Source organism: Rattus norvegicus, chromosome 9, assembly GCF_036323735.1.
Source record: "Rattus norvegicus strain BN/NHsdMcwi chromosome 9, GRCr8, whole genome shotgun sequence".
In the NCBI taxonomy this organism is placed as follows: domain Eukaryota; kingdom Metazoa; phylum Chordata; class Mammalia; order Rodentia; family Muridae; genus Rattus; species Rattus norvegicus.
The window spans coordinates 100,908,819-100,935,285 of NC_086027.1; the positions used below are offsets into that span (position 1 = coordinate 100,908,819).

At 53.1% G+C, this 26,467-nt stretch overlaps 3 protein-coding genes across 19 annotated transcripts in view; 2 read left to right on the plus strand and 1 right to left on the minus strand.

The window, feature by feature from the left end:
• Positions 1-15,212, minus strand: part of Ankmy1 (ankyrin repeat and MYND domain containing 1) — a 54,132-nt gene extending 38,920 nt beyond the window's left edge. For 8 of the 14 annotated variants that reach the window (XR_010054632.1, XM_039084748.2, XM_039084741.2 and 5 more), the window contains exons 1-4: positions 14,849-15,212; positions 5,391-5,550; positions 2,039-2,225; positions 17-160 (exon numbers count right to left, since the gene is read on the minus strand). Coding sequence is in view for 13 of the 14 variants with exons in the window: in XM_039084748.2 (XP_038940676.1) it covers positions 17-160; positions 2,039-2,225; positions 5,391-5,550; positions 14,849-15,212 (855 nt within the window). In the remaining variant the exon portion in view is untranslated. The other 6 variants (XM_039084746.2, XM_063267732.1, XM_039084747.2 and 3 more) reach the window with 5 other exon arrangements.
• Dusp28 (dual specificity phosphatase 28) lies at positions 11,431-12,806 on the plus strand. Its single transcript, NM_001399375.1, has 2 exons — positions 11,431-11,838; positions 11,989-12,806. Exons 1-2 carry the CDS (start codon positions 11,470-11,472, stop codon positions 12,109-12,111), a joined length of 492 nt encoding a protein of 163 aa, NP_001386304.1. The 5' UTR covers positions 11,431-11,469; the 3' UTR covers positions 12,112-12,806.
• Positions 12,235-24,930, plus strand: Rnpepl1 (arginyl aminopeptidase like 1). 4 transcript variants are annotated; one of them, NM_001271177.1, is given in 11 exon segments: positions 15,237-15,749; positions 19,003-19,143; positions 19,760-19,911; positions 20,298-20,414; positions 20,640-20,875; positions 21,077-21,190; positions 21,569-21,681; positions 21,955-22,063; positions 22,666-22,896; positions 22,976-23,118; positions 23,637-24,930. In NM_001271177.1, coding segments are annotated over 11 exon segments (2,175 nt in total). In that variant the 3' UTR covers positions 23,943-24,930.
• The last annotated feature ends 1,537 nt before the right edge of the window (positions 24,931-26,467 follow it).

Below are 26,467 nucleotides of genomic sequence, written 5' to 3' on the forward strand. Positions count from 1 at the left end.
CACAGGGTCTCCTCACCTGGAACAACTTTGCTTTCGTGTACATGGTGCCGTACCCTTCTCGTTGGCTGAGATAAAACGTGCCTGTGAAGCTGGAGCCATCCGGCCATGAGTAGGTACCCATGCCATGGTAATGGTCCCGGTAAAACTGCCCACGGTAGATCTATGGAGAGGAGAGGTCCGTGAGCCTCCCGTCTAGGAGAAGCCATTTACCTTTGGAACCCTGACCCCTGCAGGTAACTGCTAAGCCAGGCTACAACACCTGATTAAATGAGGACCCAGGGCTCTGATAGGCCTCTCAGGAGCCCAGAAATAAGATTTTAGTCCAGGTAGCCAATGTGATAACTGACATTGGTCACTCAGAATACCCAGAGAGGACTCCAGGCAGCCAGCCTAGGAGTTCCCCTTCCCTACCCTCTGCTGTGGTTCAGACTAGCTTGGGAGGTTCGGAACTGCGTGGGTTCAGCACCCACCCTAGGGCTTGGTGGAACCCTCCCCTCTTAGGAGTCCCGACACCATCCTAATGAGTTCTCCATCAGGTAACAGAGGCCAGGCTGGCTGGAGGATGCTTGCTGATAGGGGACCCAGAGCCTGGCTGAGAATAATGTAGGGTTGACTTATGACTCCTCAGCCCTGGGTCCATGGTGAGCCTCTGTGCCCTTGTCCTGCCTGAGCCCTTCAGGTTAGTATGTCAGGTGGGTATATCAAAGGGCATAGGAAAGAGAGGAAAGGTGTCACCAATGCCCCAGCTCTGTGCTTGACATGTATGCTGTTAGGTGCCATCTCCCTCCTCAGAAGATGCTGGGCCAGGAGCTCTCAGCTATGAAGTTCAGAGAAGAACCTGAGAAGCCGGATGAAGACTTGAGACAAACACTCTAGCATCACCATTATCACAGAGCCCCAAACTGGCTCCTGACATCCGTGTGTCCCAAGACTGCTGGGGGCTCTGCCCACAGCTACTCCCATTCAGGGTCTTAGAGGACTGGTGCCCTTCCTCCTATCCTGACATCTCAGTTCTCCTCAGACCCCATCTGTGGTGATTTGAATAGGTTTGGCTCCCATAGATTCATCTGTTTGAGTGCTTGGTCATAGGGAGTGGCACTATTAGGAGGCGTGGCCTTGTTGGAGGAAGTTTGTTACTGTGTAGGCAGGCTTTGAGGTCCCCTATGCTCAAGATACACCCAGTGTGACAGTCTCCTTCTGGCTGCCTTCAGATCAAGTATATTGTCAAGCTGCCTTCTAGTGATTTATATGCACAGATTAGTGCTGCCCTCAGCCTTGACTAGAGAAGCTTCTTTTTCTGCAGTGGGCAGCAGTCAGCGCAGAGTGTCAAAGCACTGAGAATAAGGGATTGATAAGTACTCAGCCCTAGGTGGGAGGCCTGAATCTACCTCCCACTCCCAAGACTCGGAGAACATTGTACAAGTGGGAGAGAGGATGGGGAGGACATATGTAAAATATTGGTTTCAGGGCATGCCACGGCTGCTGTGCTCCGAACTCATAATGTCTGTGGCTACCTGCACAAGACCTGCCTCAGATTCCAGTGCCCCAGTCCTAGATGAGGAGCTACTTATTGGCAGATAATGGCTGTGGGGATGAGAAAGTCAATTCTTGTCTGGGTTGTGGCCGCTGGCAGGTTGCCCTCTGCTCCAGTGGGGAGTCCCATAGCCACGTAAATGTGAGGAACACTAACTGGACACAGTGAGCAACTTAAGAAAAGAGAGGGGACGTTACAATGGGAAGGGGACAAGTTGGATGGGTTGAAGAGAGCGGAGAGTGGGTAAAAATGATGAAGACAAACTGTATACAGGTATGAAATTGTCAAAGAATAAATAAGAATATTTTAAATAATAAAACATTCACCTAGAATTAAAAAAAAAACTATCTTCTTCAGTCATAGCTTCCCAGACCCCACACCACAATGTGGAAATGTGCAGAGAACTCTGGAGTTCTGTAGAAAGCCTTAGTCCTATCATGTGGGTCACTTACAAGGTCCACTGCACCTGCTCTCAGGAGAGAGAACTCTGCTGAAGCTACCTACCTCGCCTGTGGGCCAAGAGAACTCGCCGTGTCCAAGCTTCATGTTGAGTCCGAACTCCCCTTTGTAAACACAGCCATCCTGCCATTCCTGAACCCCTTGGACGAGATGCATGTAGGTCCCCTTCAGCTCCTCCTCTCCTGTGGTGCCTTCAGACTCTTCATCCTCTCTGAGATCCCCTGGATGGTCCCTAGAAAGACAGAAGGCTCGAGGAGGAGCAATACAGAGCACTGGAAGAGTCCCTCTACTCAGAGCACTGCCCTCCATCCCACACCCCTCTCCAGTTAGCCCCAAGGCTCCAGATTTCCTCAAAGGGAAACTGAGGCATACAGGATGTGATAATTGCACAGGAAATGAAGTCTGAAGGAGGGGCACAAACTGACAAGAGTAAGGACAGGTGAGCCCCTCTAGCTATTTCCAGACAGATGTCCCACAGAACAGTTCTCCCTTCTGAGCTGGCAGGACGAGCCCCAGGCTGGGCAAGAAACAGACCCTTGAACACACAGGTAGGTCCAGGAAAGGTCTGAGGACACCTGGAGGGGTAGTAAAGTGATAGGCAGAGGGACAGATGCAGAATACGTATACGACAGTAGGGAACAGTGTACCCAAGGCAGGTTTGCATCACCCTGGACCTTGTGTTGATCTCGGCCTAAACCCACTCCCCTCTCAGCCTCCTCTCAGCTCTCGGGATGCTATGTGCTGATGCCTCTGTTCTGGGGACTCATCCCAATGTCTGGCTGGTGGCTAGGCTGGCAGCACACAACACGGATGGGATCTCTCAGACCCCGTGATGATTGCTAACCTTGGTTGTCAACTTAACTATAACTGGATCAACTAAAACCCAGGCAGTTGGGCACACCTGTGAAAGATTTTCTGGATTGGACCATCTGAGGAGAGAAGATTCTTGATAAATCGGGGCCATACCATCAGGTTGCACCGTCTGGTTATCCATGTTAAAGGACATGGGAGGAGGAAGCTTTTGCTTTTGCCTGCTTGCCCTCACTCTTGCGGGCAAGTTCATCTATCCTGCTGCCGAGGCGTTTCTTCACTTCTTTGGTATTACAATGAAGACTAAAGATACACAGAGGAAACATCCACCTGTGGTCTGAGCGACTACCAGATTCTTGACCTTTCTTTCAGGAGATGGCAAATGTTGGATTACTCAGACCATAGCCTGTAGGCCACTTCAATACATCATATATATCATATGTGTGTGTATATATGTATGCATATTTATGTATGTATAATATAAATATATATTATATATGTGCTAAATATTATACATGACAGAATATGACATATATACGCTGTCAATTCTGTTCTGTTAAAGAAGCCTGACAAGCAAACCCCGGACCCAGTACACTAGCAAGCTCTTGAGAGCCTGTGAAGGGCCATTGAACCTAAGCTCAGCATCCACCCAATAAAGAAAGACTCCCATTGGGAGAAGACGAACTATTTGGTGTATTGTATTACTTCTCTATCATTATACAGAAAGAAGCCAGGAAGGACAGACGCTCAAACTCTCATGATAAGGCAGAAGGCACTGTTGTAGGCTGTCATAAATTCTTTACTTTTCCCCTGTCCCACAGGTCTTCCTGTGGCACCAGCCTGCCTCGGGCTTAATGTGTAGCCTATGATGATCTTGCACTTCAATCCTCCTGCCTCCACCTCCGAGGTGTGGGACTGCAGCCACTCACTGCCATGACAGGTTTGTGCAGATCTGGAGGGGTTGAACCCAGGACTTTGTGCATGCTAGACAACCTTAGAACTGAGCCACGTGCCCAGCCCTGAGTTGGGATCCTAAGTTGGAATCATTAAGGATGACCAGTAGCTCAGAAATGTCCTTCCTATGGGTAAGTGATCCAAATAAGTTAGGCTTGGGGCCAATATGACTATTTTCATAGGAAGGACACCTTCTTTGGGGGCATAAGGGCACACAAATGGGAGATAAAATACACAAGCCAGAGAGAGGTCTCTGAAAGGACATCAGTCTGAGGCCCTTTGCTCTTGGGCTTCTGCCTCCGGTGCTGTGTGAGGGTGGAGACTATATTGTACCATCTAACCTTGGCACTTTTTAAAACAGAGATATTAACAAAGTGAGACGACCTGGCCTGAAGTTCCTCCTTTCCAACATGGCACAAGGACCACTTGGATAATTTTTGGAAAAGGCTATCAATAAGAGGAAAGGAAGGGAATGTTTTTCCTGAAAAAAAAATAATTGTGATGTCAATCAAGAAAATTAGACCATAACTGAGAGAGTTATTAAGGCCAGTGAAGAGGCATCAGAGATGGGCGGCCAGCTCAGAAGAGGCCCAGTCACCTAGCTCCGCCATTTCCAATTGCTCAACCTAACTGGGCTCCTGGCTCCCTTCATGATTTAGTTTCCTCGTCTGTGAGATAGACACTGTGTAGTCTGCTGGGCAGCTACTGCAAACTACCTGGTTCTATGGACTGGAAGCTTCAGGCCCAGGGATCAGTGTATTTGAGCTCATGAAGTCTTACGTCCTAGAACCTTGTAGACGTGCGCTCCGGTTGGTCGGCAGAGAAAAGATAGAGAGGCAAAAAACAAGTCAGAGCTCCAGTCTGGCCCCTCATGTTACAAGAACTCTAGTGCTATCATGAGGCTCCACCCTCATGACCTCGTCTGAATTTAACAGCCTTCCCAAGTCTAGTCTCCAGGCACCATCGAATTGGGATTAAAGCGTCAACATGAGTTTTGAGGTGCAGAAGCATTCGACCCCAGCCCATTGCAGGGGCAAGTATGGTGAGTGCCGTGCAGGTGGGGGGAGGGGGGCATTATAGCAAGGCTCTGCTGAGGTTCCTGGCCCAAGCAGCCCCTACAATTGACAACAGAGTAGCGAAGTAGGGAAGGGCTGCCAACTGGATGGAATGGACTCATTCCTTCAGCGGCCTGGAAGTGGATTCTGTTGACAATCCTAAGATCCAGAATGAGATACCAGCTATCGCTCCTGCATCATTTTTTCCCTTGGATCGGTATAATATTGAGAGTTTTCTCTCTCCAGGGACTAGGCTAGGGAGGGTAAAAGAACCTTTAGCAACTTAGTAGTTGTAGTAGTAGTAGCTACAGCAGCAGTAGCAGTAAAAAATAGTATTGCAGGCAAAGGTCTCACTAGATGCCCTAGATGCCTGGATTGCCCGGTGTAGGCCAGGCTGGTCTTAAACAGATTGAGATCTGCCTCTGTCTTCCCAATGCCATGATTAAAGTAGGGTGCCACCACACCAGGCTCCCTTTTTAGGGAATTTTTAAGGACTGCCCAATATTAAATTCCAGCTGATGCTTGACCGACCCCATGGTGCTAGTTACACCTCTCTGCCCTCCAGGGCCCCCCTGCACCTTCTGGAGAAGAAGGTGTAGCTCTTCGAGGAATGCTGGCTCTCAGTGTCAGGAGACCGACCACTTTGCCCCTCCAGACCTCTGGAGCTGAAAGTTTTCGAGCCTTGGGAGTCCAGGGTAACAATGGAACGAACCTCTTCCATCTCTCTCCTCTTCAAACCTAGAAACAAATCTTTGATCACAACTCGCCCTCAGGACCGTGGACAGTGGCAGCTGGAGGAACTGCCCGCAGCCCTATCCACTAAGCCCTATCCTCTTAGGAGTCTTCTAGTAGACCCCTCTAGCTCCTGAGGGATCATGGCCTTCAGGGGTGGGAGTGGGGACAGGGTTCCCTAGTGTTCCCAAGAGCGGTCGCCACTGTAAGGGCCGTCAAGACCATGTGTGATCTAACCTTGCCCACTGACCTCAGCAGACAGACACTTCGGTCTAAACCACACCAAGCATCTCAGAGCAGTGAAGCGTCTCAGAGTAACCAGGTAGACTCAGCACAAAAGTGCGTCACGTTGCCATGGAGACGTCCCTCCCAGCCACAGCCAATCCCGAGCTAAGTTGTGCTGACTCCTCCCCCACTCAGACCGGCTGGGCAAACCTCGCTAATTGGCCAATTCTCGAAAGCGTTGTGATTGCTACCGGCCTATTTCAAACACCACCAATCCCTGAGCTGAGAAAGCAGGCTCTGCCATTGCTAATGCCTTCTGTGCGTGCTGGGTCCGCGTGTAAGACGCTCTGTGAATTAGCCTCTGAGCCAGAAGCTACCAGCACTCACAAAGAAAACGCTGGGCGGAAAACACTGGGGCCAAGGCTTCCTTAAGGCCTTCTGAGTGCTAAGTCCAGCTTTATGCAGTGGGTGGAGCCTGGTCCTGGCAGAAGGGAGAAAACTCAGGGAGAGGGGCTTCCAGGACAGGATGCACAGGAGTACATGTCCAGAGGCACAGTGAATGGCTGGATACCAGTGTGGTGAGGTCCCATGGACCTTGAGAGGAGAGGCAGATATGAGGCTGGGCCGAAAGACATGATGTGCCAAAATTATATTTCTTTTCACATATGCCCACATGGATACTTAGCATACAAAGATCAAGAAGCTATATTTCCAGTTTGTCATACACGTTCCCCAGGCATAGTGAGGACTCATCCCAGCACTTAGGAAGCTGAGGCAGGAGAATCACTGCAAGTTAGAGGTCAGCCTGGACCAGAATAAGACCTTACATCATCCCAAAATATGCAAAAGGAATGTTTTCATAGTATGCTAACATTCGTTTTAAAAAAAAAAAAAAACCCTAGTAACACTAGCTTTTTAAAATTTTGGCGAATTGGTAAACTTGGCAGATTCCAGGGGTTGATGATTGGAAGCGGATCTCAGGCCAATTTGCTTTCAGCAAACTGGCGGCTTTGGTTGCCAAACTGGGTGTCTGCAAACATGAAGGTTCCTACTGAGCCGCCGCTGTCGCTTTTGCTGTCGCTGTAGAATTCAGTGATTCACTGGCTGGGAATGAGGCTTTTCTACTAAAACTGCTGAAGACCGAAACGTTGACAAAGAAGACGACTTGAACTCTCCACTTAGACCCAGGTTTGACACTTGGAAGCGATGGTGAGAAAAGTGGGATTCCCAAAGGACTCTGTCTCGATTGCCTAGAAGGCGACTTTAGGCTCTCACAAAAACTGGAAGACAGACAGTGCAGGGTACCACTGATGATGTGTACCCATCAATTGGTCCAAGCCCAAAACTGTTGTCAGAGAAAAGCACATAAATATATGTGACATGTGCTGAGTGAAAAATTCTATTGTTTGAGGGGCGTGTGTGTGTGTGTGTGTGTGTGTGTGTGTTCACTCCTGTTTTGGCCCTTTGCCTTTAAATAACTTAAGACTGACTAGATCAGGTGTGAAAATGTCTGTACATAGGGAGCCATAGAAGGATGAGGTAAAGGCAGGCTTTCTGATCTACCCTGGCATTTCTGAGTCAACCGATCTTCAGCAGGCCTGAGGAATGGCGTCTGTGGGCCGTTCCCATATGCTGCTGCTACAGGAATGTGGTCCATACTCAGGACTATTGAGTATGAGGGACAGTAGGGGCCTCATGATCCAGGCTGAAGGTCGAACAGCAGGGCTGTTCTACATAGAACTATGCTGTCCCATGTGTTCTCTCAGGGGCTTAAACTTTTAGCTTTCAACCCACCATAAGACTGTTTAAGACAGCAACACATTATCCCAAGACCTCTTTTATATTGTGGCAAAACCAGCTCAGAAGCGGTCCATAAAGAATTTACCCACTACATGCATACACCCAATAATTGGCTTATTCTGTTCTTTTCGCTATTTGTATTGAAAACTAAGTATGTGGGTCATGACCTGTCGAACTGGTTTGTCAACTCACACTAATGGTCAATCAGCACAACTGGCCAGAGTCAGGACTCCTCTCCAGAAAACCCCAGCTTCAGAAAGTATATTCCAGCTACCCTGGGGATAACCCAGAGGTACACAGACTTGGTAACCGACGCATGAGTTCGGTAGAGTTGAGCATGAAATATGAGATCAGAAACTTTGGAACAACACCCACCTTCAGTACCCTCTAGGGAAGCACATGGAGAAATCTCAGAATAGGATTCCAAGTCTGCTTTGATTCAGTGGTCCCAAACTCTACCGACTGCTTCTCCCAGTCCCCTGCCTTTACCCAAAGTCCCCTGCTGGCCACTAGATAGGACAGAAAAGACTTTCACACCCCTCCTCATTCCCATTAGCCCAATCCCATTCCTGAGGCCCTCTGTGATGGTTTGAATAAGAATGCCTTGCACAGACTCATGTTTGAATGATTGATGGGTAGTTGACGAAACTATCTGAAAAGGATGAGGTGTGATCCGGTTGGGAAAGTATGTCACTGGGGGTGGGACTTGTGGTCTCTAAAGCACCCACATTCCCAGTTAGCTTCCATGCTTGCTCGATCCCCTGCTCCCCCCAACCCCCCGCACCTGTGGTTGTTTTATTACTGTCTCTGAGCCATACCTGCATGCTTGTTCTATGCTCTCCTCCATGATGGTCATGGATCCTTTTACCGTCTATAACCCTGAGCCCCAAATTAAGTGCTTCATTTTATAAGTTGCCTTAGTCATGATATCTTAGCACAGCAACAGAAAGGTAACCTAGACAGCATCACAGAGTGAGCCTTCCCTGACATATGGGAACATCCAGAGCTGGGGATAGAGGAATCTACACCTGAGTGGGTGGCTCCTATAAACTAAGGGAATATCATCAGTAGAAAAATATCATACCCAGCTAAAGATTCCACAACACTGACTAGACAATCAGAATACCCAGACCACAGAGAGCTGGAGCGTTACAGGTCCAGAGTTAAATGTGGGCTCTCATTCGCGCCCCCTAATGGCCATGCATTGCCCACATCTGCTTCCGGCAAAACCCAGCATTCCTCTGGAACTTGTGAGGCTGGTTCCCCTCTACCAAAGGAGCCATTTCCTTAAGGCTGTCTGAAGGGACAAATGGCTATCCATGGTTCCTATTAGCACACCAAAGCACATGCTGGCCTCCAGGCTCCCTCGGTATCTCAAGTATTGTTACACATTTCAGAGTCCATGCTTGGTGTGTTTTATAACAAAGAAAGAACCAGGGTATGTTTGATAGAGACAAGGTATGGTGAGGTGGAAGGGGGTGCCTCTGCGGGCCATGCTGAGGCATCCCTTTCTCCTGAGGCACCAGCCACACAGTGGGTATAGCATAGAATAGTTTATTCAGGGCATGAGGAGGGGAGTTGAGGGAGTAGAGACAAAGGCAGAGGTGGGGAGAGGGGAGTGGGGAGAAAGGGGCAGAGAGGGAAGAGAGGAGAGGGCAAACAATCCCTTTAACACTGAGTCAGGCATACTTGGCTGTTGCCAGGTAACTGTGGGGCAGAGCCTAGAAGGAACGCTGGCTTTTCTCACCTGTCCCTTTCCCCAAACTTCCCCAGCTCATAGGCATCCTCCCGCTTTCCCATTGTCCTTATAACCCTGATGTTTCAGCTATGCTCCGTCTTTTGGCCCCTCTTTCTCAGTCCTCTTTTCTCTTTCTCTCTTGTTCTTCTCTCCTCCCAAGGCCTAGTCTAGTCTACTGGCCATGTTCAGTCTCCTCCCTCTTCCTCCCTCCCCACCCTCTGTGTGTGTGGGGGGCGGTGCACGCTCTGGACTCTTCCAGATGCCTCTGGCTAGACTCTCCCCCATTTCTACAATAAAAACCTTCTGCTGGGCACATCTTTAATCCCAGCACTAGGGAGGCAGAGGCAGGAAGGTCTCTGAGTTTGAGGCCAGCTTGGTCTGCAGAGTTCCAGGACAGCCAGGGCTACACAGAGAAACCCTGTCTGGAAAATACAAAATAAATAAAAAATAAAAACCTTCTGTTTAACCATACCTTGTAGCAACCATGTCCTCAATATATACACTAAAATGTGTGACTATTAGGTAAAACTGTTTGGACTGTACTGACAGACTACTAGCTCCCTCCAACCCAAAGGCTAAGAAACGTCACCAGAGAATATCTGATACCTATGCCAAATTTCCCCATTCTGCCGTAACCCACTCACCTGATGTTTCCACTGATGTATTTGAAAAATGCCTTAATTTTGTTCTGTGGCCACAAATGCTGCTGAAACTTTCTACACTGGAACAAGCAGTCTGGGACAACCTGAAGCCACACTGCCAGCCAGAGCCATTTATACTTGTTTTTAAAACACTTTATTTATTCTCTCTGGCAATTTATACCTTCTTAGACAACAGTTCTTTTTTTTATATTTATTTTATGTATATGCGTACACCGTCTCTGTCTTCAGGTAAACCAGAAGACAGCATCGGATCCTATTACAGATGGTTGTGAACCATCATATGGTTGCTGGGAATTGAACTCAGGACCTCTGGAAGAGCAGTCAGTGCTCTTAACGGCTGAGCCATCCCCCCAGCCCAGGTCATTCATACTTAACTCATTCCCTTGAGATTGGAACTGTTTACTGACCACATATTGCTTTCCTGTCCCAGTCAAGTCATGTCAGTTCTTCCTTAGGGACTCAAAAGGGTAAGATAGCTGCTGCTAAGGCCTCCTCCACCTGGAGTGGCAGCCAGGCTCACCTGGGTGCTTAACACAAGAGGAGGACCAGGCTACAGGCTACAGTCAAGACCTAGTAGTAGGAAAACAGAGTATTTTTTTTTTCTTTTTGGCAAGATTTTTGCGGATAGGGATGTAAGGCGTAATTGAAACTGACTTCTGGTTGCAAATTGTAACCATGAAAGTGAAACCAAAAGTCGTCACTATTATAACAATATTGAAACTGAAATTAACTAAGTATCTAGGGCTGTGAGATAGTGGTACTTCACGAAAACTAGCCTCTAAAATTCTGGACATTCGGAAAAAATGACTCTCATAGACACTAACTACTTCTATTTCTTAATTTTAAGATTACTTCTGTGAGCGCTTGTGATTATGAAAGGGCACACATGCGCAAGCACGCAAGCGCGCGCACGCACACACACCGGGCAAGTCAGAGGACAACTTGCAAAAGTCCGTTCTCTCCTTCCACTGTGTGGGTTCCAGGAATAGATAGAACTCGGGGTTGTCAAGCTTAGCAACTGTGGGTGCCTTCACCCACGGAGCCATCTCCACAGCCTCACTTTCCTTAGGGAAGTCACAATACTGACCCAAACAACTAACGGTTAAGTTTTTAAAAAGGTCTATGAAGACACAAATTCAGTGGTAGTTTTATTGTATATGAACCATGTTTTACAAAGAAAAACTTGAGGGCGCCAAGGAGCAATTTGCTAGAAAGTATTTAACGAAAGGGAATAAAGCTGCAACTGACCAGTGGCCTGCTGTCCTGGGCAGAAGGCCCACACTAAAGAAGTTAATCATCCGTCTAGACCAATGCGGATGACAGGGCCTCCCTGTTTTGCACCCAAATCGCCAGCTGCTGTCCCCACCCACTGCCAACAGCCAATCCCGAGCCGAGGACAGGAAAGGCTCCGCCCAACGAACTGGTGAGGTCGCCTCCTAGTGGCCAGAGAAAGGACCTCGCAGCTCGTGGCCCCTAGATGACCCTAGGGTCGCAGGGGTCATGGGCACCTCGGAGGCCGCACAGCCGCCGTTTGCGCGCGTCGCCCCGGCGCTCTTCATCGGGAATGCGCGAGCCGCGGGTGCGACGGAGCTGTTGGTGCGCGCGGGCATCACTCTGTGCGTCAACGTCTCCCGCCAGCAGCCCGGGCCGCGCGCACCCGGAGTGGCCGAGCTGCGCGTACCCGTGTTCGACGACCCAGCTGAGGACTTGCTGACACACCTGGAGCCCACTTGTGCCGCCATGGAAGCCGCGGTGCGCGACGGCGGCTCCTGCCTCGTGTACTGCAAGAACGGCCGCAGTCGCTCAGCCGCCGTTTGCACCGCCTACCTAATGCGGCACCGCGGCCACAGCCTAGATTGCGCCTTTCAGGTGCGAGCTTCCAGGGGCGGGTCTTCCGGGGCGGGTTCCACAGAGAAGGAGTGGTTTTTCCGGGACGGGCTCCACCCTTCACACTCGGGGCGGAGCCTCTACACCCTCCGCTGTCGGTCAGGTCTCTCACCGGAGCTCTCTTGATTACAGATGGTGAAGAGCGCCCGCCCGGTAGCCGAGCCCAATTTGGGTTTCTGGGCTCAACTGCAGAAGTATGAACAGACCCTTCAGGCCCAAGCCATCCTGCCCCAGGAACCCACTGATCCGGAGTAAGCCGCACCATTCAGCTGCTGGGTGACCAAGTGTCTAGACTTTTTCCTTTTTCCACTAGGCAGCTGGCCTCGGGTGTTGCCCCATCTTGACGGTAGTACAGGAGTGTCCACTGAATAAGCGGAACTTTGTTTATTCGTCAGGTTTTGGTCAAATCCAAACCAGCAAGCACGTTTTAGGTAGAGAAATTGCGTGTAGAGTCTGGGAAGCCTACAGACAGTTGATAGGGAGCGACAAACCAGGGTCCTAGCTGCCTGCTCCAAGGGAGTGCCTGGGTTAGTAGGCAGAACCTCTCTGCCTCCTGAATTCTTTCTGATCCCTTAGACCTGAACAGAAAGTCTCCCAGCAGGTCATGGGCCCACCATCTTTGGCTTACAGCTGCTATGCTGTGGAAGGGAGGCGGTGCGGACGGCGGCTGAGCGACTGCGACCTAGCATTGCCAAGCTTCCATTATGCCCTATGCACCATCCTCCCCAACTGGCAGGCAAGCCCATCAGTTGCCACCTTGTGCTAATTGCTCTTGTAGTTCACACAGCCTGGTTTAGTCATCTGTTTCCATAAGAGCCCTGCAAGTGCAGTCAGGATTTAAAGAAGTAGTGGGTGAAGAGCAGAGAACAACCTGGGCTACGTGTGTAAATTACAGATGTGTGTCCACCGGTCAATCGGTGAATAAATAAAGTGAATAATCCCCCCCCCCAGTTGCTATTTATGGTTTCCCTGTTCATGGTCTCTGGAGCCTGAGTGGTTTGTCTTCATCAGCTTCTTCTTGCAGGTCATAGTCTGTCACCACCCAACACAATAGCCCCTGTTTGCCTCCCACCTTGTAGGGAGCACCAGCCCACAGGTGTGAATGGCTGGCGCTATCCATTTCAGGACTGCTGCACAAGCTGATCTGACCACTGAGCTTCCTCCCCCATGTCTCTTATGCTTATCCCTTAAAGGAACCATTGCCACTGTCCCCATTCAGCCACTGAAGCTGCAGTAGCTTGCGGAGACCAGGGCTCTATGCCCAGGTTTTCCCCCCGGATTGTGTAGCTCATCCCTGCTACCTTCCAAGAGGCCACTGCTCTTCCATCAAGGTAGGGCATACCTCCTAACCTGCCCTACTAGAGTCAAGTCACTTAGAGGTGACGAAGGTACAGGGACATAAGGCCCAGGTTGAAAGTTATCTGTGGAGTGTATCTGGAAGTTTTTATTTCCACCCGCCCAGTTCTTGGAGCTATTCAACTGTAGCTTTAGCCAGACCCAGCTCTCTAAACCTCTGCCTCAGGGATTACAAGGGCCCCTCTCCAAACACTTCTTAGGGTAGGGGATTGGTGGGCAGGGTTGGAGTGGGGAGTGTGCCTTGGGTGTAACACTGACTGTAACCACAAGGGGGCTCTCCTGATAGCTTATCAGTGTTAGAAGGACAGGTTCTTGGACTGGGCACCATGATGATGAAGGCATTTGAGGACTTGGAGTTGGCAGTCTACTGACTCCACAGTGCAAAATGTCCCCTCGGTCTTCAAAAAGCCAAGCTGGTTCCTTATATATAAATACGGGGTAGCAGCACACCCAGCACACCGGTAGAAGTGGAATATCTGGATTAAGGCTGCCCTATATCACAACTTCTGTTTGCAGAGGAAAGTATCACCAAGACAGAAATGATAACACCCGCAACTTCTGCAGGTACAATTTGACACTGGGCTGAGGGTACCCCACAATCTACATCATTCGGACAAAAGGGACCCAAGCCTACAGGGCAGTCCAATTGAGTTGAGAATAGCTTAGTACATAGTATGGTGGACAGGCCTCTGGACACCTGACAGTAGCAATCACCTTAACTCTGTGGTCTCTTCACACTTTTTAACCCGGCTGGCTGCACACACTCCATATACAGCCAAGCATGACTGGGAACTGTTGATCCTTTCGTCTCCACCCCCCAAGTGCCAGTCTTCCTCCCTCTAATCCTTGCCTCTGAATGATGGTGTGAGCCTTGGAGTTCCTGCAGGGTCTGAAATGAGGGCTCCAGGAGTGATTCCATGTACTGCCAGCTAAGGGGACGCATAGAGACTTGAGGGATCACTGCTAAAGGAAGCCATGCTTCGGTGTTCAAGCCGCACCTGCAGCCTGCTCTCCTCTTAGCTGTGCCTCTCACCTGTGGAAGAAGGGCTGGACCACTTGCCTTATATTTGGGGAGACTGAATCCAGACAGCACTCCTCAGAAATGACACTACAGCCACACTATCAGAGCAGGAGACAGAGTGTCTCTCTCCTGAATATTCATTCCCCCAGCCTTAAAAGTTCCTCTCTCTCAGAATCTGTTTCTGCCTCCCAACGATAGATAACAGGACACCTCTGTCCACACCTTGTGTTGGTCCTGGTATTGGACACCTCAACTTTTGAATAGTCTTGTTGCGCTAGTCTAAAATGTCCCTGCAGCCCTGAAGCCCTTGCATTGGCGCCTAAGACAGAACTGCGTTCATCAGTGTTATCTTCACTCCACACACACCTCGACAACAACCAAAAGCCGATCCTAAAACTTGGCCAGTGTAACTGACAAGCTTCTTTTTATGCCTAACTTCTATCTAAATGGCCACACCTGTACGGACTATATACTTGACAGGGGTGCATTTTCCCCAAGTTACTTTGCACCCCATGGCTACTGCCCAGGCTAACTGGAGGACTCAAGGGGGAATCGCGTCAGGAAAACCACAAGAATCGTTCCCGGAGTCTGAGGACGGACTGGAAGAGGTGTCACCTGCGTCCCTGGGAAAGCGACGGTCCCGCCTCCAAGACAATCCCGCAAGTCCTAGCTGCCAGCGCGCAGCCTGAAGACGCACAGCCTTCCAGGGCGTCCTGCCTCGCGTTCTGCTCCGCCGATCTCGCCGTCTCGGTGCACAGGCCCGGGGCCGTACACAGCGCCCCCGGTGGCTGCCGAGCCCAGCCTGAGCGGGGCGGCGCACCGCGCGGGGACGGGCCGGGCGGCTCCCGGCGCGACTTCCTGTTGTGCCCGCGCCCCGCCGCCACCGCCGCCGCCACCACCACCGCCACCGCCACCACCACCGCCACCGCCTCCCGAGCCCCTCGCCCACTGTCCGCGGCCTGCAGCGGCCGCCGCCCATGGATTTCACCTAGCGTCGGTGGTCATGGCGGCGCAGTGCTGCTGCCGCAAGGCGCCCGGCGCCGAAGCCGCGCCCGCCCGCCCGCCGCCGGAGCCGCCGCCCGCCCTGGACGTGGCCTCGGCCTCCAGCGCGCAGCTCTTCCGCCTCCGCCACCTGCAGCTGGGCCTGGAGCTACGGCCCGAGGCGCGTGAGCTGGCCGGCTGCCTGGTGCTGGAACTGTGCGCGCTGCGGCCCGCGCCCCGCGCGCTCGTGCTCGACGCGCACCCGGCCTTGCGCCTACACTCGGTTTCGTTCCGCCGCGCCTCCGCCACCTCCGAGTCGCCCTGCACCTTCGCCTTCCCTGCCCCGGGGTCAGGGCCCCCGCTGCCCGCTTTCGCCGATGCGCCTGGAGCGGAGTCTGCCGGCTGCCCGCTGGCCTTCAGGCTGGACCCGTTCACCGACTATGGCTCCTCTCTGACCATCACACTGCCTCCCGAGGTGCAGGCGCACCAGCCCTTCCAGGTCATCCTACGCTACACCTCGACCGACGCCCCCGCCGTGAGTCACGCCCGGGTGGGCATCAGGATTGTGGGTGGTCAGCAGGGCTCTGAAGGCACCCCTCGATTCACTGCTGGGTCACTTCACTGCTGCACCCTGCTCCTGGGACACCTGCAGAGAGCGAGGGGCAGCCTGGCCCACGAGTCCGCCCGCGGTAATTCCCAGATGTTGCCTACAAGTTCTTGGGACCTTTGAGTAGAGCCCCAGGTCCAGGTCCGGTGGACAGTAGAGAAACACAGTGTGTTTCTCAGGGGGAAGGTGGAAAACGATGACTTCCCGTCTTGTACCCGTGTCTGGGTACAAGAGCAGCTTCTGGTGGGGCTCTCCTAAGCCAGCTGTAAGAGTCCAGCATTGAGAGGTGTTCTGAGAGTGCCTGATACAGAAGGGCCACTCTGTGACCTGGACTTTAAGAGGGCTTGAGGACACCCAGGTCTGTTCTCTGGAGGTGGAATGAGGGACAGTGGGTGACAGACAAGGCCTTGTAAACGGTGAGGCGTGGCTTTGGGCTCCCTGTGCTGTACTGTGACATGCTGGGACAGGTGTGCTCTACTTCGCAATTCTGCACTGGGCACCCACCATCCCACAGGCCCTCATGGAAAAGCAGAGAATGTCGAGCTAGTGCTGGGGCAGCAGTCAGTGGGTTTGCAGAATGGAGCAGGACCTTTGACTCCTGAAGCATGGTTCCTCCCCCAGCTCCCCAGGTAGTAGAGAGTGCTCATGTGACATCTACCATGGATACACAGGCAGCAGCTCTGCAGGGTCCTTGGAAGGTCCACCTGCCCCCTCTTGGGGAGCCCAAAGGAACAGGCCAGGAGCCACCGAGGAACAAGTTGACATCTGGGCAGAAAAAGGCCAGATGGGATTCACATCTGTGGGCTTCCTGTACTCTTCTCATGAGTCTGGATTGGGGCTGGCCACCTCGTCCCAGAGTCCCTCCTGCCCTGTGCCTGCAACCAACCAGTCAACAGGGTTCAGCCCTCTGCTCCTGTGCAAGTGTCGGGCCTCTGCAGATGTTAGGCCTGCTTCTTAGCATGCTGGGTGAAAACTGACAAGTGAGCCACTTCCTGGCTGCCACTTGTGGATGTGCGCTGTATGTGTTTGCTCTGCCATTAAGAGCGAGGGGTGGAAATGGAGACCTCATTGCTGCAATAAATAGACGAGGCCAGGGGACAAGGGCGCCCTGATGTATGGGGGCTGTGGTTGTTCCAGACAGGGAAAGCTGCGGGGTCCTCACAGTCTGGGTGGCTCCAAAGTAACTCATGGAAGCAGATTGGCCTCTAACCTCAGGTGCCTACTGTTGTTACGCATGAGCATTGAGGAGCTCAGAGCGTGCATCCCCATCTGCCCTGTGCCTAGTGAGGATGCAGCGGGAGCCATTATGTTTTCCCAGAAGGCCCTGACAGTGGCTCCAACTCTAGGGGCAGCAGTTTGGAGGTATTGCAGATCCTAGGGCTCCTCTGAACCCCAGGCCTTCATTCCCACCCCAGCAAGAACAGTTTTTTCTTGCCCCACAGGATCTAAAGTTGGCTCACCCATTCTTTACCCACCATCCAGGGGCAGGGCAGGTGACTCCCACCTCTAAGGTAGTATCATTAGTGTCTGGAAAGGCACCTTGCCCACCGGAGCCAAGGCATGGTGGTGGAGGTATAGGGCAAAATGTAGGCAGAGCCTAAGGCTTCAGAGGGGGAGGAGATGGAAGCACTGAAGTGTAGCTGGTTTAAGGAAGAGACTGAGGGGCGTTTGAGAGCCTGTGCTCCCAGAGTGGACCAAGAATCCACCAGCCACAGGATCTACTGCAGGAACACTCCTCCTCCATTCAGGTCTCTTGGTCCCAGACCTCTGGAGGCTGCACTTAAGCAGCTCCCAGCAAAAACAGAAAGACACAGCTGCAGGGTTGCTGGGGGAGCAGACAGTGCTAGGAAGAGGTCCAGGAACCAGGTCTGCATGGCAAGCACCCCACTCAGGTCTGTGACCTGTTGACAGGCAGCTTCCTGGAAGTGGAGTCTATGGGGAAGGTATCAGTTTCTGGATCTGTTGGGGTGAGAATCTCCCCCCAGATCTGGGGTCTGTGAAGTAGGCATACCCCCAGGTCTGTGAGGCAAGGCATTACTCCCCTAGTCTTGACTCTTCGGGAAATGCACAGCTAGGGTCTATGTGCAGACAGCTTCCCAGATCCTGGGTTCTGTGGTATAGTCCTCCCCACCCCCACCCCAGGTCTGGGGGTGTGTAAGGACAGGAATTCCCACACAGCTCTGGGGTCTGAAAGCAGCCATCTTGTCTGGGTCTGGGATAAATAGCGCACACACACACACACACACACACACGGTCTGGGGTCTGTAGGGCAGGCAGGGTCTGTGAAGCAGGCAACCCCACCACATACTACCTCCCTTCATCTGGGGTCTGGAGGTCTCAGCGTGGGCTCGGTCCCCCGTGATGACAGTCAGTCTTGACTGCACTTCTATTCAGAGAAGTGTTTGGGGTGTTTCCTATCTATGGCCCCTACGGGCCCTTGATAACCAAAGTGAAAAAGTCACTTTGTTTCAACAGTCCTGTGATCCTAGTAGAGGGCAGTGTGTGGGCAGACATTGCCTTGTGGCTGGAGTTTCTCTGTGGGGGCAGGACCTGACCTGGTCATCTGAAGAGTCTGAATGTCTCAACAGTCATGGCTGGGAAAAAGGTTGTCTAGGCCAGCGACCTTGGCCCTGAGAGGAGGGGGGGGGTGAGAAATTACTGGAAATGGCTCTTTGCTGCAGCCCCTCCCTCTAGGAACTGGCCTCAGAGGCCCTCCCCTTGACACTCCTGTCATATCAGAGCATAGTTAGTCTGCGTTCTAGCCCCACAGATGGACCAGCACCAGGGCTGACTCCCTCTACACCAATGAAAGGAAGCTCTGGTTTCCCATGATTCCCTGTATTCACACTCAGCTGTTAAGTTTCCCTTTGGAAGTTCAGCCAATGCCATGGTGGGCATTTTCCGTCTTTTCCCAGGCAGGCAGCGGGTGGGAGATATCATAGCTGGGTCAGCTCCAGACATGTGACCTCCTGTCTGGAACAAGGCTGGCGTCTGGCACACACCCAAACTGGATTCGGCAGTTGCTGCCAGGGAAGGGGAGTGAGTGTCCCAGGTGGGTAGGTGACGGCTGCAGGAGCAGATGTGGGCCTGTAACAAAACGACAAGGGACTTTTCCCCAGGCTCTATACCTCGAGCCCTGGAGTAGGTGACAGTGTCTGCCTGTGTTTCACCTCACCTACAGATCTGGTGGCTGGACCCAGAGCTGACCTACGGCAACGCCAAACCTTTCGTCTTCACCCAGGGCCACTCTGTGTGCAACCGCTCCTTCTTCCCATGCTTCGACACGCCGGCAGTCAAGTGCACCTACTCAGCTGTCGTCAAGGTCAGGACCTCGGTTGGGGTTGTTTCTGCCTTCCCTAGGCATTGTCCGAGACCGGACCTTACAGCAGGCCTGCAGATGGGCTCTGGCTACCCACTTCTGTACTCTTCCTGCTTGCCTACACTGGGATCCCAGCTGCGTAGTGGGACAGTCACACAGAGAAGTCAAAGGCAGGCCTTATGGAGGCCAGGCGAAGGGCCCAGGTACAGCACAGATGAAGACATGGTGCCTGACCATTGGTTTCCAAGACCTCTAGGCCTTCAGGATTCAGGGGAGAGTCCTGAGTTATAGCCAAAGCATGGCAGCCTCCAACTGGAGCAGATTTAGGGTTCTAGTGTGCGGTCCTCTCTCAAGGAGACATGGTTCCTTGACACAACCTCTGAGACTACCTGATAAGAATCTGAGGGCTTCCTCATTGATATGAAGTTCCCTGATCTGAGTTGTGATGGTCACACCTGAGGGGGAAGGGGGAGGGTCCCTAATGGGACCATAAGGTCCCCTGTCACAGACAAGGGGTCCTCTGACCTGAGTTGTGGCGTCCCCTACTAAAAGTGTGGTTCCCTTTCCTGGGAGGTGGTTTGTATGATGGAGTGCCAATCCTCAGCCTAGCCCATTGCAGGCCCCGTCAGGGGTACAGGTGCTGATGAGTGCCACTCAGAGCGCGTACGTGGAAGAGGAAGGCCTCTACCACTTCCACATGGAGCACCCAGTACCCGCCTACCTCGTAGCCCTTGTGGCCGGAGACCTCAAGCCAGCAGACATTGGGCCCAGGTAAGGCCCCTCTGCACCCTGCTACACTGTTCTGGGCACCTGGGCCTCGGGAAGAGCTCAGAAGGCTGCAGCCTATGCACACATCTACCGCGTGCCTCTTCACCCACCGTCTTCAGACATAAAACTAACTGACCCATCCAGTGCCCTGCCTAGCGGTTGGTCAGAGCTCCCGGGGCTGCCACACAACCAGCTGTACCCTCCCATCTCTACCAGTTCCTTCATTTCACTGACAAAAGGATCAGAATTCACCTCGGGTTCCTTAAGCAGTTCCCCTACTTGTTGAGGGAAGGACCATATCCAGGAGCAGACAAGGCAATGGGGGATCCAGTAGGGGAAGTGAACTCCGGGCTTTTCGGCCTCAGTCCTCCTTCTCTGCCTTGTGATAGGAGCCGTGTGTGGGCTGAGCCATGCCTCCTACCCACAGCCACCAGCAAGTTATCAGGTGCTGTGGAACAGTGGCTGAGTGCAGCAGAGCGATTATACGGGCCATACATGTGGGGCAGGTATGTCCGTCCACTCCTTTTCCTGGCTGGCTATGCTCTTTCCCCCAGAGAAAGACATAGGGCTAGACCGGGAACTCCTTGTCTGAGTTCTCTGTCCTCTCTGTCTCCTGGAGAGGAAGGGATACTGCCGGGCTGGGCTGCCATCCCAGGTGAAGCATACATTTGTGGGTGTGGTGAGTCCTGGTCAGAGCCCCTCCATTCTTCACTCTGCACCTATGGGCACAGATATGACATCGTGTTCCTGCCGCCCTCCTTCCCCATCGTGGCCATGGAGAACCCCTGCCTCACCTTCATCATCTCCTCCATCCTTGAGAGCGATGAGTTCCTGGTGATTGACGTCATCCACGAGGTAGCCCACAGCTGGTTTGGCAATGCTGTCACCAACGCCACTTGGGAGGAGATGTGGCTGAGTGAGGGCCTGGCCACCTATGCACAGCGCCGCATCACCACGGAGACCTACGGTATTGTCTGGGGCAGCTATGGCAGGGGTAGGGGCCTCAGGCCCTCTTAGGCACCAGTTGCAAACGGGCACAGCGCCCTGCCTAGCCTCCAGCTTGACAGCATCTAGTCGTCTCTGGGGTTGGGAGGTGGGTAGAGAGTGGCAACCCTGATATAGGGCCTCCAGCCTCCCTGACCTCCACCCTTACTCTGACTCCACTCAGGGGCTGCCTTCACCTGCCTAGAGACAGCCTTCCGCTTGGATGCCCTGCATAGGCAGATGCGGCTTCTTGGGGAAGATAGCCCGGTTAGCAAGTTGCAGGTCAAGCTAGAACCAGGTACTCTCTGCTCCAGGCTCACTCTGGGAACCCGTGCATGGCATCCCCAGGCCCTCCTTTACCTGCTGTTCACTTGCCTTGCTGGGGCTTCTCTGCCTCACCGTGCCTGAACTCCTTCCAAGGCCACCCTGGGTATCCATAGCCCCCAGGGAAAACCTCTTGGATGCCTCCACCTACCACAGTCCCACAGGGTCTGGGAACTGGTTTCCATGGAGCAGAGCAAACTCCATCTGTGTACCCAAGATGTGGATACTCATGTGAAGGACTGCGGCCCTCCTTCTTGCCCGATCCTCAGTACTAGACTACTGCCCCCAGCCCAGCCCCACCGTGCAGGACACGAGTGTCAGGTAGCATCCCAGACAAGGCGTTTCTCTGCAGGAGTGAATCCCAGTCACCTGATGAACCTGTTCACCTATGAGAAGGGCTACTGTTTCGTCTACTACCTGTCCCAGCTCTGTGGAGATCCCCAGCGCTTTGACGACTTTCTCAGAGTAAGTACATAGGCCCTACCACCTCCTGTCCAAAACTTCTTCCAGCTGGCAGAGTTGTCCTTCTCTGAGGATAAGGGGACCAGGGGATCAGACTGGGACATGGCCTGCTGAGGTACTGTCCCCTCCTTCTCCTACCCTTTCAGCAGGGCCTGTGGGTCACGTGGACTGTGATGCACATCTTTAGAAGATGTCCCAGTGTGTCGACTCTGCCCTGCCAGAGCTAAACATCCCCAGCCTTCCATACCTGCTAAGGCCATGTCCCTCATCTCACAGGCCTATGTGGAGAAATACAAATTCACCAGTGTGGTGGCCCAGGACCTGCTGGACTCCTTCTTGAGCTTCTTCCCTGAACTGAAGGAGCAGAGCGTGGACTGCCGGGCAGGTAAGGCTGCCTACTCTGCTGCAGGCCCAAAGGCCAGAAACTGAATGGCAGCAGTGGCTGGAGGGAAGCCCATCGACCACTGCTGCACTGTGCGGGGTCTAGGTCAGGATGCTGCATGGTAGGGATCTCCTGAGGATCTGAGGCCTGGAGACTGAAGGAAGCACTGGAGGAGCTAGTCATGGGAAAATACTGTGCTAGAGGGTTTCAGAGTCTAGGAATGGTGTCCCTACGTTTCAGAAGCTATGTAAGTGCTCTGTGGGGTTGATAGGGGTCCTCAGAGCCTGCGTATTCAGCAGAGCAGTACAGTGCAGTGCCTTCTCCACCCCAGTGCTATATATAGGACAGGCATGTAGCAGGTGAAGGTTCCTTGGTCGCCAACCCAAGCTTTCTGGCCTCCCTGTGTCCTTCATAGGAGCCCTTTCCAGTGGCTCCAAGGGGAAGGCACAAACTTCTAGGAAAATGCTCATTGTCTTTGGTGACCCTGGGTCCTAGAAGAGACCCCCTGCTCAGGGATACCCTTCGGGCTTGGGGTCTCCCTGGCAGGCTGCTCTGGTGGTCCCTCCCCAGCCTAGGCAGGGACCCCAGGCCTGGTCTCCCTGCAGGGCTGGAGTTCGAACGCTGGCTCAATGCCACAGGCCCACCGCTGGCTGAGCCAGACCTGTCTCAGGGGTCCAGCCTAACCCGGCCTGTGGAAGCCCTTTTCCAGCTGTGGACCGCAGAGCCCCTGGAGCAGGCAGCAGCTTCAGCCAGTGCCATTGACATCTCCAAGTGGAGGACCTTCCAGACAGCACTCTTCCTGGACCGGCTGCTTGATGGATCCCCGTTGCCCCAGGGTAGGTCCCACAGTCAACAGGGTAACCTGGGAAAGGGGTGTGGATTCAGCGCAGCCCTAACCCGCCCACCTCCCCACAGAGGTGGTGATGAGTCTATCCAAATGCTACTCATCCCTGCTGGACTCCATGAACACTGAGATCCGCATCCGCTGGCTGCAGATTGTCGTCCGCAATGACTACTATCCTGATCTTCACAGGGTCCGCCGCTTTCTGGAGAACCAGGTGCGACTCCATGCCCCGGCATGACTAGGGGTGGGACAGCCTCTCCTCACCCATCAGGCTCTTCACTCAGGCAAGCCAGGCATGTTCTGGAGAGGAGAATAGAAACCATCAGGTCCAAAGTGAGAATAGAGGGGCCTCAGTACAGGAGAGGCAGGAGAAAAATGCAAGACTGGCTCAGAGGGTGGCCCGAACTCCACCTTAGAGGGGAGAGTTGGGTACCAGAGTCCAGAGATCTCCACTGGCTTCAGCCTTGATCTAGCTGGGCTGTAGGTCCACCTTCCAGGTCTGGGTAAAGGGCCATTCAGGCTTCTCAGGCAGAGGCTAATCTCCACTCCTCGCCCAGTCTTATAGCTCAAACTCCGAGACAGCCCAGAGGGAGAGGCGAGGGGTGAGACTGATGAGGGCACTGTAGCTCGGGAGTCCAGCCTGAAGCCATCCTGAGCTTCTGGGGCACATCTGGATCTGGGTGGTGGAGGGTGCACAGGGAGCCAGCTAGCGTGACCAGGTGCCTTCCACAGATGTCGCGCATGTACACCATCCCATTGTACGAGGATCTCTGCACTGGCGCCCTCAAGTCCTTCGCACTAGAGGTCTTCTACCAGACACAGGGCCGGCTGCATCCCAACTTGCGCAGAACCATCCAGCAGATCCTATCCCAGGGGCTAGGCCCCAGTGCCGAGCCCAGTGCAGAGCCCAGTGCGGAGCCCAGCGCAGAACTGGGCGGTGCTGAGGCAGACACGAACCCAGACTCGCCAGCCCTGCTGCTCGGGGACGAGGCCCCCAGCAGCACCATCTCTCTCAGGGACGTCAATGTGTCTGCCTAACCTTGATGGTGACTGACCCTCGACCTCCCAGACACCACGATTGTGCCTTTAGTGGTCCGGGCCGCCTTGACTGCGCCTTGGCTCTGGCCACGAGCTCTGCCCGGGACCATAAACCCCTCCCATTGGCTCCAGGCCTGGGGTATGGGGGAAAAGGATCTTGTGTCCATCGATGCCCGTGGACCAGGGCTCTCCTTGTCCCTGCTCTCTTGCACTGCAGGCCCCAGGGATGGCCTATGCGCACTATGCCTCCTGTTTCAACACTGACAGCCATGCCTCACCCTGGAAGCCAGCATCTGCTGACACTGCCCTGGGGACAGTGACCCCAGCAGTCCCACAGCAACAACCACAATGTGCCTTACATGTGCCAGAGACCCAGGATGCACGGTCCTAGAAATGTGCTTTCCTGCAGAGCCCTAGGTCTGGTCCCCAGGCTGGAAAGTCTTGCTTGAGGGCCAGAAGACAGAGGGGCAAGGACACAGGTATTCTGTCAGTGTGGGGGTAGGAGACAGAAGGAGAGGCTAGACTTCTCAAACAGGCCTCTGTCTCTGCACTAGGAGTCCAGGCCCCAGAGGTACAGGGAGGGATGGCCTGGCCTTGTGGCTACTGGGGTACCCTTGGTGCTCTCTGTGCCTGCCTGCTGGGAGAGATACCAGACTGTGAGCTTCAGCCTGGGACCACTGCAACAGGAACCATGGTGACTGTCCCATTAAATCTCCACTCTGCAGATCTGAGCTCCCTTCCTGTTTGTCACTACCCTGTCTTTTGCACCTACTCAGGTACCAGGGGTAGGGCTGGAAGAAATGAGACCCGGTCACCGGTCACCGAATTATGGTCATAGCCTGACCCAATCACCTCAATAGAGGTGAGAACCTGACCCTGAAGGCTCAGGCGGGGATGGAGGTTTAGGGGGAAGAAAAGGCAGCACCTTGTTGTTCTCAGCTCCTCAGTTAGACCTGCAGGACCCTAAAAGGAATGTTTGTTACCCTCATCTGGACTTTCATCTCTGTGACCCCAACCACACCTCTGCCTTTATCACTGGGGCGCTCAGGCCTCCAACTGTAGAGTTCAATAGAGGTACGATTCCAGGGACCCGCAGGAATGCTGGGACTGGACTCTGGCAAGCTGTGAGGTCAGTCAGATGTCTCAGCTAACAAAAGGGAAGCTCCACGTGACCAGTGGAGCCACTCCTTGTGGTTGCTCAAAGACAAGCTGGTGACAGAGCCACCATTGGGACCATTTGGTACTCTGCGTCCTCCAACTTTAGCAGTGTACTGTGGCATGCCTTTTGTCACAAGCCACTGCCAGACTCAGTCACCGTCAACTTCACACATGGTTATAGGAAATGTTAAGATAAGTAACTTGAAGCCTCCCACCCACTATCCAGTCACTAAATGTCCCATTCGCCTTTCTCCTCAGGAATCTCCCCTCAGCACAGACAGTCAAGTCCTCTAATCGTACACCCCAAATGAGTCCAGGACTCAGGGTCACCTCTCCTTTGACAGTGTACGTGCATAGTACCCACCACGGCACTGCCTGAGGTTCTAGACTACTCAAACCATCCCTGGAAACCAGCACTGGTCAGAGAGGATAACTGCAGAGACACCTGCAGAAGAGAAAGGTTACTATTCTTCATTGTAACAGTATCTGATGGAAACAAAGAATAATTTGTTGTTTTAGGCCCTGGTGGCAGGAAAGGCTCCCTCAATGGCAGCAGGGGCTTGCTGAGATCTTTCAGTACAAGACAGCAGAGAGCAGTTCAGAACTAAAGGCAAATATAACTGGAAGCCCAGCCCCCAGGGACTTATTTTTACCAGCCAGGTCCTAACTCCTTAAGGCTTCATAGCCTTCAAAATAGCACTATAAACTTGACGGCCAAGTGTTCCACATCTGAGCCTGCACTGGGAGCGAGAGGTATTTTCAGACTTAAAATATAGCGGGCAGCTGGAGGATGCATGCCAAGAATCCTGTGTATTCCATTCAGCCTTGCTCTCTTTGGCCGAAGGGCCACAACCCAGAGAGCCCACACTTGAAGACAGCTACACAGCCCTCTTCAACAGCACAATCTCTCTCAACCGTTCCAGCTTTCAAGTCTGCCGTCGCCAGCTCGTTCTTTGACAATACAAGTTGACACCTTTGTGATCTCCCAGAGTATTGATTCTGGATGCTCCAGCTGTACCCACAGTGTCCTCCAACCACTACTTAGATCTGCATAAAATCAGAAATGACTCCCTAAATTACCACCTAGGTTTAGGCCATGGTGGCAGGGAAGGATGCTGTAGGTTGAGTGCCTGCCTAGAATGCCATCCTTGACGTCAGCAGGCTATGGCTCTGCATGCCATTGGCGGCACAGAGGAGCACACTTTCAGCCATGCCCTTGCGTTCCTGATCTCCACCTGTGCCCTTTCTCCGGCTGGCAAAGCTGGACTGCCTTAGAGTTGCTTCCCTGTAACAAACATCTTGCTAGGGCAGCCTGTAGCAGTCAGTACAACCAGTGTTTCCAGCACTATGCCTACCCTACCCTTCCA